Source organism: Triticum urartu, chromosome 6 (genome assembly GCF_003073215.2).
Source record: "Triticum urartu cultivar G1812 chromosome 6, Tu2.1, whole genome shotgun sequence".
In the NCBI taxonomy this organism is placed as follows: domain Eukaryota; kingdom Viridiplantae; phylum Streptophyta; class Magnoliopsida; order Poales; family Poaceae; genus Triticum; species Triticum urartu.
Window position 1 is genome coordinate 550382888 of NC_053027.1, and position 13786 is coordinate 550396673.

Here is a 13786-nt window from a genome sequence, read left to right on the forward strand (position 1 = left end):
TAATAAGACTTCTATGAATTGGACAGATGAGCCCCTGGGTTGTCTGGTCTCTGGTCTAGTAGATGATGTACTTTCTTTCGTAGATTAATAAAGCTAGCCGTAATGGGCCTTCCCTCAAAAAAAAGTAGCACCTTCGGTTTGGTTTCACAACCACCACTCGGACAAGATCACAAACTTGGACCATCAAAAGACCTAGTCGTTTGTCTTCTTGCTTAAACCAAATTTGTTTTGATCTCCAATTTGTTAGCCTCCAAACAATATCCAAGTTGGGTGCTTCACTTGATAGCTTGATCGGCCTTATCTCGACCTTGTGGCTTGTCTTTTCCTTTGCCTTTTTTTATGTATCCGCTCGCTTCGCTTGACTCGAGCCTCCATAGCGTCCCGCATTCCCTACACACAATTATAGGAGTTGGTCACTTTATCAGTCACTGAACCGAAAATTTTCTCCACAATCTCGACTTCCTCAAGTTTTGGGCCAAATGCACGGATCTTCCCAACCAAAGTACTGAGATGCATGGCGTATTCCTTCACCAACTCAATTTCCTCCATCTGCAACTTGTGAAAATTGGCGCTTCGGCACTTGCCCGAGCCTTCATGACATGATCTTCTTCGATCCTCATTAGCTTTGCAAGCGCTCTTGTTGTTTCTATATCCGCCAATGTCACCAGCATGGAATCTGACTGATACTGGGTTGTGGCGGCCATGGCACCTTTGGCGCACTCCGCATCCACGCCGTCGCCCGTGATTTCTTGCCTCGCTCGGAGGATTTGAAGAATAATCTTCATCCTTACTGTCCACACACTGTAATTGGGGTCGGCCGGCATCAGGCACTGGATGGAAAAGTTGCGATGCGACAAAACGTTCACGTCGCTCGCTCCACCACTAGTCGTTGATTTCTTTTGAGTGATCACTAGTCACTGATTTGGCGCCCTTCTTCGCCTCGTCCACAAACCTTCCCATATTTTTTTTGAGTCCAAACATACTTTCTTTATTCAACAATAGCGTTCATGGGGATACAACTCAAAATCTCGTGCACGAATTCTGATCTCCCTTATAATAGCCTGATGTGCACCTCCAGTGTTTGCCTTTACATCATTAATTACCTGAAAACAATCCGATGAGACCAGCATCTTTTTAAGCATTAAACAATTCCTGCCCTGAATATTTTCCATATTCATTCCGACAAACAGCCGCAACTGCTCCTCCGTCTCCATGCACAGAAGTAGCTCCATCTACGTTACGTTTAGCGATTCCCGGAGGTGGACGAATCCAGGGTTGTCTCGCCGGCTTGGGAGGCCCGGCAGCTGATGATGTTGGAGCAAGATCCTCAAGCTCTGCGATGAAGCGCTGTGTTGACATGGGTGGCTGGAACACGTGTTTGTAGATTGATTTCCGACGCGCGTGCCATATCACCCACAAAGTCACAACCATGTACGTAAAATCCACATGTGGTAAAGATTCATGCATGGTGAACAGCCATAACTTTTTTTTTTGAGAAAATGGTGAACGGCCATAACTTTGCATCTTCTCCTTTACGATGCTACCATACATTCCTCCGGAGCCTTGAATAGGGGTTTGCTGCTGGGCCGCCCGACACGGTGGGTTTCTTAGGCCCCCAGACACGGTGGGTTTGCATCTATCTGCGGCCGTATTGGGCCGATGTCAGCCCACTGCACGTGTGTTCGCAGCAGGCCGCAAATGGGCGATCGCTCGACCACTCCACTGATTCATTCCCCTCCCCCAAAACCCTATTCCACGTCCACCGAGGAGGAGGCGGAGGAGGAAGGAGTGAAGCCCCACCTCCCGCCGCCGCCGCCGCCGCCGCCATGGCGCTCCGGCTGATCAACCCGAGCAGGAAGCCCCTCCTCCACGTGCCCCGCCCCTCCTCCTCCTCCTTCTCCTCCTCGTCCTCCTCCAACAACAGCCCTCCCTTCCCTCCCCCTCCCCCGCCGCCCTCCGACGACCCCGGCCACCCGCCCCCGAACCACGGCGAGGGCCCCCAGAGGCCGGCGGCGTCCTCGATCTTCCTCGACATCCGCGAGCGCCTCAAGTCGTCCCCGGCGCCGCCCCCGCCGCGCCGGATCCCGGCCAACCCGCTCCGCCCCGGCGGGCCGCCCGCGGCCCCCTCCGTCAGCCTCGACGACATCAAGCGCAGCCTCGAGTCCTTCCGCGCCGGCTCCCCCCGCTTATCCGGCCCCGGCGTTGGCGGCGGTGTTGGCGGAGGCGCCAACCCGTCGTTCCAGGACTTGCTCAAGAACAGCGCCGCCTCCCCGGCGGGTCGCCCCCAGGGAGGAGGAGCCCCCAACGCCGGCGGCGGCAAGCCGTTCAGCTTCAGCTTCGAGTCCATCCGCGAGAGCATCCGCAAGATCGACCCGCAGCAAGAGAGGCAGCGCCAGCCGCCTTTGCGGTTCCTGAACAACACCCCGGACAACATCTTCGGGAGGGAGATGCGCCAGAGGGCCGGGAAGCCGCAGCCCGGGGAGGGGAAGGAAGACGAGGACGCCGGCGTTTTTCTCGCTAATGAATACACTCCCGAACAGCTTGGGCAGATGCTCAGGGAGCTCCGGCCGGCGGACGCAGGGAAGGACGGGAAGGAGTGGTTCTCTCTCCAGGAGCTGCAGGGGCGGATCGCCAAGATCGCGGAGAAGGAGAGGGGCCAGGCTGACCCGCGGTATGGCGGCGAGTTTGGTTTGCTCCGGCAGACCTTAACGAGCCTCCATAAAGATCAGAAAGGGCAGAAGAAGCATGTCAGCACTGGTAATCCCGCCCAGCATTGCTTGTTTTTCTTTCTTCATTCACCTCTTTTACCTCCGAGGGGCAATGGAACTGACAAACTTGTGCTGTATTGTTCTTGATCGGGAGCAGTCCAGCATATGTCACTATTTGCAAACATCGGTGGAAAGCCGCTGCCGGAGTACATGCTGAGCAATCTTCCGCCGCAGGAGGAGTTGCTAGAGAGGGTGAGATTGGCCTTTTGCTTTTTCGTCTATTTTCTGTTGGTGGGAGGACTTCTCCCCTGTTTGTTTCTGATGTGAGAGTGTGATTGACTGATGATTATCGGTGCCTGCTGTCTTCAGTATTTCCATCCTGATCACATGTCAGGCGAAGAGAAGATGAAATTGGAGCTTCAGAAGGTCAGGGATGAGTTCAAGATGTCCGAGAATGACTGTGGTTCCGCACGAGTTCAAAGTAAATATCTTATCCCTTACTTGCATAATACTAGTAGAATACACTGACTTGCAAATGTAGTGTTTCAATGCCCTGTGACTTTTCCATGACTAGTGTAATATTGATAAATAGCGATTTTTAAATTTTGAGTCACCATTGTGTTTGGCAATGAAGGCTTGCATGATTTTGATGTGACGGTTAGGATTGACCCAAAGACAAAATTTGATTGAGGAGCTGATATAGCCTGTGCTAGAGATTGCAGTATAGAGTATTCAGTATTTGCATTTGAACACCTAGTATCTCTGTGAGCCAATACAATGGAGCTACGGCTCAGTTAACTTCAATGTTTCATTTTTTGACAGTAGCATGTTTTTTTCTTCATATTCTTCTGTAGCTAGTAATTGATTAGTCTGAAAAGATGTCTGGCTAGGAAGTCTTGCTTACTAACAGATCATTATGCCTGCTACTCCTATGTTTCTTCACTTGTCTAGAGCTAAGGTCGTAAGCAGTTCTGATGTTTTCTGTAGAGCATTTTATGCCATTCTGGCTCTGTTTGCACCACTGATATGCTGCGCGTTTGTTTTTTCAGTAGCCCAACTGACACTAAAAATCAAGCACTTGTCATCCGTTCTACACAAAAAGGTATGCACAATGTTGAATATAACCTTATGCGTACCGATGTTGTATTGCTGTTTTACCTTGGCACCACCTCTGGAATTGCACAAACTCCAGTTTGATCAAGTGACCCCGTCGACTCTTCTGTGATGCAGGATAAGCACTCTCGAAAGGGGCTCCAGGACATGGTCCAGAGGAGGAAGAAGTACCTCAAGTACCTGCGCAGGACCGACTGGGACTCATACTGCCTCGTCCTGTCAAAGCTGGGGCTCCGCGACACGCCCGAGTACAAGGCGGCCGACTACAAGAAGACCCAGCCGACGAAGGCGCAGTCGAAGAAGAGCAAGAGCAAGAGGAAGAGAAAGATGAAGGCGTAGAGCTCCGCGGCGCGGGACAGATGATAATTTCCCACACTCTTCTCCTTCTCTTTGGCATTGAGAACTCCGTTGGCGGTAGAATCCGTCGGGTCGACGGGCACCGAGGCTCAAGATGTCTCTGCCCTGCCAGGTCTTTGCAGTGTTGTAATTTTTTGATCCACTTCTTCTGTAATAACCAGTCGCTTGACATAGCTGCATGTTTTTCTTGTTCTGTAGCAACAGAATGTTTGTTGATCCTAGGTCTCAGCTCTCCCCTGCCCTGTTATCAGGCCAATGGATTGAGGAACAAACGGGATGATGATTACTTGTTTCTTCATTTAATCATATACGGGGTTTTGGTACCTTGTTGGTTTGCTTTGCCATGTCTGCAATCCAAATTGATCAACAGCGGAAAGGAAATGCTGTAAGAGCATCTCCAACGCTGACCCACAAATTTACTCCGGCATCCGTATGCGGACTGGTTGGATGCCGTTTGACAGAGGACAAAGTCCGTGAACACGGATTTGCAAGTAAAGGGCACATTGAAATTCAAACACGGATCAGCAAGTAAAGGGCACATTGAAATTCAAATACAAGTTTGATCCATAGCGTGCGTTGGATCACATGTTCGATCACAACCAAAAAGAGACAAGTATGTTTAAGTTCTTACATGCCCAATCACAGAAGAATATCAGTCCGTGCAAAAAATTGAGTGCTGCCTTGGCGGACCGGCAATTCGAGCCTTCTCAATGCTCAAGGTGTCGTTGTCGCCGTGAATGCAACCTCCTTCTCTGCCTCCTCTACCACCTCCATCTCCGCCAGGTCCTCATCTAGTTCCATGCGTCGACGGCGGTAGCGAAGAAGAAAATGAGAGAAAAGGGCGGGAATTAGGTGGAGGCGGCGGGACTAAAGAAGAGAGTGGGGGATTTGGCGCTGAAATAATGCGGGAAGCTACAAAAGGGCGGGCTCCGCTTTCCTTTTGGGAGGGTCATGGGTGTCAAAGTCTGACTTAGTCTCGTGTCTGGACTCCCGCAAAGCCCCCCATGTTTGGTTTCAGTTTGTGGAAAAAATGTGGCCTGGACCGCTCGGCGGAGCGATACATGCCTGTGTTGGATGGCTTTCGGCGTCCAGACCATGCGGTCTGGATGTATGTAAGCGGTTTGAGGGTCGGCGTTGGAGATGCCCTAATTTGCTTAAAATTTTCGCCGGCTGATTTCGCATAGCTATCGCCCACTCTTCGCCATCACACAATGTTGTCGCCTTTGAAGTGGCGGGTCTAGGATTTGACATTATGAGGGTGAACATGGACAACATTCCAATGATTAGAATTTTTTTATTGCACTGCACCAAAATTAATATAGTGAACAAAAACATTGCACTAGTATAAGAATTTCTTTTGTAAATTCGGGGAGGGAGGGCATATGACCGCACCCGCTAGATCGGCTATTGCACATCATTATGATCGGAACCACCAACGTTGGATTAAGCCTTCTATTTAATCTTCTTGCTCACACTTCGACGAAAACCTGCTGAAAAAGAATGTTGAAACTCATACCTTGCCACTCCCGATAGTTTTGTCGGTCTCCACTGTCGATTATGTTGTCGTGACCGTTATCATGTCATAGGGAGACCCTATATCCACTCTTGGTAGTAAAACCCCTAACAGATATAGGGTCTCTACTTTTTTATCGGCTCTATTTATCATATCTGCTAGTGTGTAGTAGGCAGACGCTAACTACCCTAATACTTCACTCTTTTGATGACTTAAAAAAATAGGTCATCCTCTCCTAGCTTAGAAAATAACCCGCTATTTCCATTCAGAGTTTCTAAAACTATCAACCATGGGACAACTAGTTTAGATGCCCCAACGAACGGGAGATGACTCGTGGGATATAAGTGAGAGAAAGTGAAACGTGTTGGAGTCTGCCAACATGGCTAGTACTCCAATAATAAACAAATACTCACATAACGTCTTACATTATGAAACGGCGGGAGTACTTTAATATTTGTATGAGTAATAAATAAATCTAAGCGCATCAAATACACTGCAGAGTAAATAAACCTCTGTGGAATTGGAAAAAAGAAACAATACGTTCTCATCATCATCAAAAAGGTGGAAGGAGATTCACTGGGTGGGAGAGTGACGAAATCCGTAACAACTCCGCCCACAGATTCCACCTCCACGGCACGCAAAAGCCTCCGCCGCCGAAACCCCTCCGCCCCGCGCCGCCAAAGCCGCCTCCACAACCCCCCCTCACCCCAACCCCCACCCCCACCCAGGCGCGGCGGCGGCGGCTCCACCTCCACCTCGACCGCGCGAGAGAGCGGAGGAATCGCCCCTCCTCGCCGGCGCCCTCCTCAGCCCTCGGCTGGCCTGGGCCGAGGCGGAGCGAAGATCCCTCCATCTTCGGCTGGTAAGGGAGCCCTAGCTCTGCCCGGGCCGCCGTCGGGTTTCGCTCCGGTGTGCTTACCATCATTGTTGCCGTGGGCAGTCGAGTCGCATCCGGCCAGATCCGATGGAGGCGGGCTCCTCCTCGCCCGCGGGCCCCGCGCCGGGGCCGCCGCCCTCCATACCCCCCTCCGGCGACCAGGGCGTCTGGGCCGACGTCTCGCCGCTCATCGCCGCCGCCTGCGCTGGTAAGCTCGATGCGCCCAGCCCGCCTCCCTGCTGTATTTTCTAAGACGTTGAAAGTTACAGTACAAGTTATTTTGAAGAGCCGGGAGTATTAGCAGGTCTACGGACCGTGGCTCGGTCGATCTCGTGTTGTGTGTGTGTGCGCGCGCGCGCGCGCGTGCGTGTGTGCGGATGGCTGCTTGATCGAGTTCACAGTGTGTTTCCAGCAATGTGGAATGCGCGCTTGCATTGGACTGACTAGACCTGTACTCATTTTCTCGCGTTACAAGCAGAGTACAATTGGCTCCTCCTTTCCTTTGCAAGCAGAGGGACAATGGGTTCCTCTGTTCCTGACAGAATCGATTACGAAGGCCCCTAGGAGTCGGTCCTGTCTGCGTGAGTTTATGCGGTATCTTATATCATGGATGCGTTGCCGCAAGCATGCAGTTTCATGTACTGGAGCAGGTTTGTATCATGCGTATGGTCGGAAGATAAGAGACATGCCGACACTGTGTTGCTTTCTTGTAATCCCTAGGTGATGTGTGAATTTTGGTTTGTGCCAAGTATGCATCTATTTGGTTCTTCGAACCAATTTGGTGCTTGTTTGATGGATTCGGATCAACCTTAATTGAACCGAAATCTGTTCATCCAAAGCGTTTGAGTTTAACCCATGTCTATCCCAACTAGCCCTTAGGTTGCTGCATACAGTGCCTTCAGAATTTTAATGTGTGACCAAATGTTGCCCTATTTGAGAGGTATATGCATAGCCATATGGATAACATGTTTGGGGGTGTCTACTTTACTTTGTGACGTCACATGACCATGATCCAAATGTTGCCCTACTTTACTTCTGCTTTGGTATGCAAGCAGGATGGCACATAATGACATCATATTTTCACGTCTTCCTTCTGTTAAATGCTGAAAACAGATAAATACCATTACTCATGTTCTCATTTAGTGGTTTCACAAGATTGCCTTGTGCATGGTAATGGGGATTGTTAGAATAAAAAACCTTGCTGGTTGCCTGTTCACTAGTTCTTATTCTTTGGTGCCCCATTGTGGAAGTCAACTGTAGCTGGATGCAGTGAGGGATGCACTGAATTTGGAAAGGGGCAAAGCTTGTGGTGTCTGAGCTTTCATCTACCCTCTTGGATCTCCCCCTGGTTTGGCTTACCTGGGGTTGAGCTAGAGGGTTGGAGGGAGCGATCGCCCACATGCCAGGATTACCTAGAAGGATACACATGAATAATTTTGTGAATCATACCTATTGATCACTCCTTTTATTTATATTGGTGGGAAGGAGTTCAAAGTCTGTTCTCAACAACATGATATGAATTGTTGGTCAGGGAAATTTGTTGTCAGGATAATATTATATTACTAGTGCTGACTGGACAAACTGAAAATTTAGTCTGTTAATGCAATCCTTATTGATAATAGACAGGACATTAGTCATTTTTGAGAGAACATTTATTCTGGACAGACAGGAAGTGAGTAACCTCATTGAGAACAGAGAATTTCACTCATGTTAGGATTTAGGATTATAGGCTTGGGCTTAAGTTTAGGGCTTAGGAGTCGCATTGTTTGCTTGCATCTATCTTAGATCTGTGTTATTGTGCCTATTTTGAGTTGACTTGCGCATAGTGTGCCAATGTGGGGGCAGTTATCTGTTAAATTTTTGCTTGAGCTCGTAATGAATGGTGTCTCTTTATAGACCAGTCTCCCGAACTCCTGATAAGAGAGAATTCCAATAATATGGACCTAAAAGATAGATTAAGATATAATATATAGCTTCCCAACTGGATTATAGAAACGAAATATAACTTATTATGGCTAGTGTTGTGGATTTGTGGACTCTTGGGTTTGATTAGCCCTGTGCGTGACGGCACCGTCACTGGTGTGTGTCTCCCCAAAATAACTCCAAAACAATTTTGATGTGAATGTATCTAGGACTGTCATATTTGAGCAGATGCCTGAAAATCGAGTCGACGCTGATATCTGGTAGTTAATTTATTATATCTATCAACTGTTCTCCTTCTAATTTCTTCATGCTTGTAGATCTCCAAGATGGGGAACTTGTTCATGGGGAGAACTTCAGTTTGTTTGCCGCAATGTCTGCATTGGAAGTAAGGACCTCATTATCTCCCCTGCTCTTTTGCTGTGTTTCAACTCCCATTTTTTCTGTTGCGTACTTCAGAGTGTCAAATGATGTTTTTGTGTTTACTAAATTATTTTACGCAACCAGTGGTTACTAATTAGTTGACATGTACTCCCTCTGTAAAGAAATATAAGAGCGTTTAGAGCACTAGAGTGGTGATCTACACGCTCTTATATTTCTTTATGGAGGGAGTAGACATGGTATTTTTTAAGTCACCAGTAGATGCTTTTAAACTTTTCCCTATTAAGCTTGAACTTGAGTTGCTTTGATACTGAGTTCGGGATATGCAAGTTTGTTGCATGAAACTTGCACTTGAGTTGCTTTGATCTGAATTCTGGACGTACACCTTAGGCTTGGAATTACTCTTGAGTGCTGAGCCTCACTATACAACTGATCACGACTCTGTACAAGCTTTCCAGTTCATAGTGAGAAAGGCAAATACCAGAATTCTGATTATATTATTTCAGGATACTTTGGTATTATAGGCCTGCCGAGTGACTCATTTACCATTTGATTTGTGGGATTTCAATTTAATTATTTAGATCCATTGCTTAATTGGGTTCTCTGCATCTATTGCATCTTGATACAGATAATGGACCCTAAAATGGATTCCGGTATCGAGAGAAGTGGATATTATTCCATCGATGAAGCCATAGAAGATGGCATTGCCCCAGTTCCACTTAGTTTGGACAGAACACTTGACATTCAACGAACTCTTGATGTCATCGACCATCTTTTCTCATGTGAGGTACTTCAGTGCAACCATGTCTAATAAGCAGGTGTTTCATTTGGCTAAACTACTTTATCGGACTGCTTTATTTTTCAGGCAACCTGGCACAAGGGTCACACTCTAGCACAAACCGTCTTCACATGTATCTACCTTATGAAAATGGAGAGAATTTCATCGCATGCTGTCCTAAATAGCTTCTGCAGGATTTTGCGTGCTACTTGTAATTCTGTCATTTCTGTCGTTTCAACTGCCCGAACTCATGAGGTACTTTTGCTGGAAATTTTCTATCGCCATTCCCCACTGATTTCATTTATATGTACTCCGAGTCTTGACATAACGAAGCCGTGCATGTTGGTTTATGCTCGTATTTAATTTCATATACGACGAGTAGGCGCATATTGTTATTGTTGAAATGTGGAGATTCCAGTGCAACAAAAACATCATCTCCCATGTCAGACTACCTCTTTATGAGTGGAATATGTAATGCGTCACTTTTCATCTTTTTGTCTGTATAATCAATGTTTCCAGTGAGATGCGTATGTGCTCTGCTCTTTCATCTATTATACCTAAAAGGTGATTCAAAAATATTTATCATCTTGGTGAACTTCATTAGGACTGAATACAGGCACCTTCATTAGGATGTAAGTCCGGTAGTTGGTTGTTTCAGTGAATTTGGTTTCTGACAACCCAAACAACAAAATTCGGCAAACCTGAATTTGTTTTTCATTAACTGCCAAAAGAAATGAAAAACATACCTTGAGTTAACTGGAAATTTGTCTTGTTTGGTTCGGTGTCCTGTTCCGGTTTTGGCTTTCCTGTGCTATGCCCAACCTAGGGGCTTTTGTTGGTTGAGATCTGTTCACATAACCTATAGGATGGCATGAAAATCGAATTTGAATACAGGTTGGTCTTGTTAATATGAGTCAATTTTATCTAGTTTTTAATCTAAGTACCATACTTCCACTTATTACATAAGATATGATCTTTATCGTATGCTTTTGTAGGAAGAAGACCTCTTTACGATGTCTTTTGGACTGCCTTTGAATGGTGAAGGTGATGATAAGTGCTTGTCAGTTCTGAACTCGGTTGAAGAGACAATATCTCGTCAATTGCGTGCATGTAAATCCCAAGCATTATCCAAGAAAAAAACACTAGAAGGTACTTGTATTGCCGTTGCAGATATCCTTTGATTCAATTAAATGTTCATTATTTTGCGTTGTGTAAAACCTTGTTCCTTGTTTTATCAATTTGCTTATGTCATGGTCCGAAGTCCAAAATTGCAGCCTTTTACAAAACATACAACTAAATATATGTTCCTGCTTTTTAAAATAAAATTACAACTAGCTTTCCTTCGGCTTGGAAATTTGCGGACTGCTGATTAGTTTGCGTCAAGTTGTTTTGTATATGGAGTTTCTAAGTAAGTTGGTGCATCATCTTAAAATATATACCACTTAGTCTTTAGATTACGACACCAAATTATAAAAGAATTTGGACGCTGGACATTTGAAATAAAAGCGAAGTTATTGAATTGCTTATTTGATTTGAACATGCGCTGTAGGCTTTGTGTTATTAACTAAAAAGTTTATTACTGCAGAGTTTGAATCACTGCAGGATAATCCTGAGCTGGAAGAGGGTTACTGCAGAGCCTTGTTGTGCAGATTACGTTTTCGTAAGGTCTTAACCCATGTTTCCTTTCCAATTCTTCACTTCAGTTGTTCAGTCTAATTTCGTCAATGCTGATACTTGATGTGTGTATCATGTTGGTTATCTAAGCTTATGCTCTGTTATTGTGGTAACATGGTGGTTTCAAATTAAGCAATGGGAAGTCAAGTTATAAACTGGTGCTATCTAAATTGGGAAGTTTTTAAGAATTTGCCAGTGCATTCATTGGCACCTCGATTTACCACTCGATGGATTCTGAACGACTGTCATTGAGACAATTGAGTGAGACTGAAATGGCATTGAATTGAGTGGCAATTCTCACTTTTCTCTTAAAATTGTCAGCGAGAGGGGAGGGACATAGAGTTTGTTTCGGCGTTACAGCACTTTACCCACTATATGCATTGATTGTGATTATGATCAACAACAACAACAACAACAAAGCCTTTTTTTATTGCGATTATGATATTGTTGCTAAAACTAAATGTTATGTTGTATATATCACAGGGAAACAAGTGTTTTTTAAGCTCTACGCGCTGAGCGAGCGTTTTGCCTCCGCCTTGACCGTTTCCGACCAAAACGCATGCTTAAGCACAATTAGGCGCTAGGCGTTTTGCCTCCAGCCCAGTGCCTAGGCGCATGTTAAGCATGCGCCTAGGAGCACCTGATTTTTCAGTATATGGAAATGTGCAAATAAGGACCACCATAGCTGATTGCATAAATAAATGCCAAGTTTAGTCCTGGGTGATCATCTTAATGATGCTTAAGAGGGGTTTTCATCAATTTCTAAATGTCATCACATGTCTGTATGGCCGTGTAGCACTTTACCATGTCATCATGTGCATTCATGTGCATGAGCAAACCTCATGCAAGAAGATGATACATAAGAGGTTTTTAATTGGTTTCTGAGTGTCTTCACATTTTTGTTGTTATGTAGCATTTTCACCATGTGGTTATGTGCATGAGGAAACCTCAAGGAAGAGGATTGGATTTGGCTCGCAAGCATGTTACGTCATGCTTGGCTGAGCTTAGTTTGATGCTGAAGTCCCAAGAGTTCCTTAAGTCTCGGTCTGACATTACATCGCAAAAAGGTGATGAAAGCTGCACCACTGCATCAGGTTGCTGCCCTATTGGCTTTGATGTCAGTCTGAATAGCAGACTTCTGAGTCCAGCACCACCGCGTGCTGTTCAAATACTCGCCTGGAGTGATGTAAGTTCACATCGGTGCCATAAATTATGCTTCCATACTAGTGAATAGTTTCTGTATACTCCTTTTCAACTTGATAAGCATTGCGTCAACTTCATTGTTACAGGCAATTAGGTACTTTGAGAAGCTTCTGCATGATCTAGATATCATTTGTGCTCTGTCGCTTGATCCCGTGCTTGAGAATGTTCTTCACTTCATTGCACAGTTCCAAAAATCTGTACCTGATTTGGTTCCTAGAGCATTTCTTCAGGTGGGTCACACTGACATGCTTCAAGGGCCATCTTTATCACTGTTATGCTGTAGATGTTTTGACTCATCTGACATTAGTGTTTTGTTTCCCCTGGATTGCAAAAAATGACTAATATCTGTCTGCTATGTTAGATATAGAAAAGGTTTTGTAGATTCTATCATTTATGTATGAGATCTGTTTTTCAATTGTATTTGTATATGTGTATGAACTATTCTTTAACTGATTGCTGTACAAATTTGGTTATGAACCATTGCTTTCTGTGGATGTGGAGTATGTCATACGTTGTAGTTATGCAGTAAGTGCTACTCTTGGATTTTGTTTTCATTTGGTATGATTTGTGAACTTCAACTTTATGATTGTCACGAATCTAAACACTTCCGGTAGTTGAAGTCTGGATATCAGAATCGAACTACTTTTCCTTATTGTTAACAATGTGGTTAGCTTATTTCTGCAAATACCCATCCTTCTTTGTTTCGTTCCTATATCCATAACTGATTTTTAGGAGACTGCTGTTTCATTACTATTTTTCTTTATAAATTGATCCCTCGCGGAAATCCCTTTTGGAGCTCGGCCTCCAAATACAAATTTGAAATTTCATCAAAATTCATGTTTTTATATTTCAAAAAATTCTGAAAAAAAATACAGATATACATGAAGACATAACATACATATGTGTAAATTTTCAGTTCAAAATACATTGAAATGAGGGCTGTGCAAAAAAGACAAATCTGAGGCTATTTAACACATGATACTATTCATCCTCCCAGGTCATGATTTTATCTTTTTTGTACAGGCCACAACTCAAGGTATTTCGTCATGAATTTTTACACACATGTGGGTTACATCCTTACATACATGCTTTTTTTTTCAAAATTTTTTGAACCATAAAAGATTGAATTTGAATTTTTCAAAAATAAAGGCCTCCATGGAGCTCGGCCTCCAAAACGCCTCTCTCGATCCCTCGGTGGTATATAAATAGCTTTGAGGTTTTCTTAGTAGTCCAGTAAAGGATTCATTTATGTTGTAACAGTA

The 13786-nt window shown here is 45.1% G+C and overlaps 2 protein-coding genes across 2 annotated transcripts; both read left to right on the plus strand.

Annotated features, from left to right (window-relative positions):
- Nucleotides 1-1725: 1725 nt before the first annotated feature.
- Nucleotides 1726-4501, plus strand: LOC125515217. The gene is made up of 5 exons (XM_048680655.1): nt 1726-2757; nt 2866-2960; nt 3078-3189; nt 3758-3810; nt 3939-4501. Exons 1-5 carry the CDS (start codon nt 1827-1829, stop codon nt 4158-4160), a joined length of 1413 nt encoding a protein of 470 aa, XP_048536612.1. The 5' UTR covers nt 1726-1826; the 3' UTR covers nt 4161-4501.
- A 1766-nt stretch (nt 4502-6267) lies between these two features.
- On the plus strand, nt 6268-12862 carry LOC125516991 (N-alpha-acetyltransferase 35, NatC auxiliary subunit-like). Its single transcript, XM_048682232.1, has 9 exons — nt 6268-6553; nt 6632-6776; nt 8809-8876; nt 9498-9656; nt 9735-9902; nt 10643-10796; nt 11233-11312; nt 12235-12507; nt 12611-12862. The coding sequence occupies exons 2-9, from the start codon at nt 6656-6658 to the stop codon at nt 12860-12862; spliced, it is 1275 nt and encodes a 424-aa protein (XP_048538189.1). The 5' UTR covers nt 6268-6553; nt 6632-6655.
- The last annotated feature ends 924 nt before the right edge of the window (nt 12863-13786 follow it).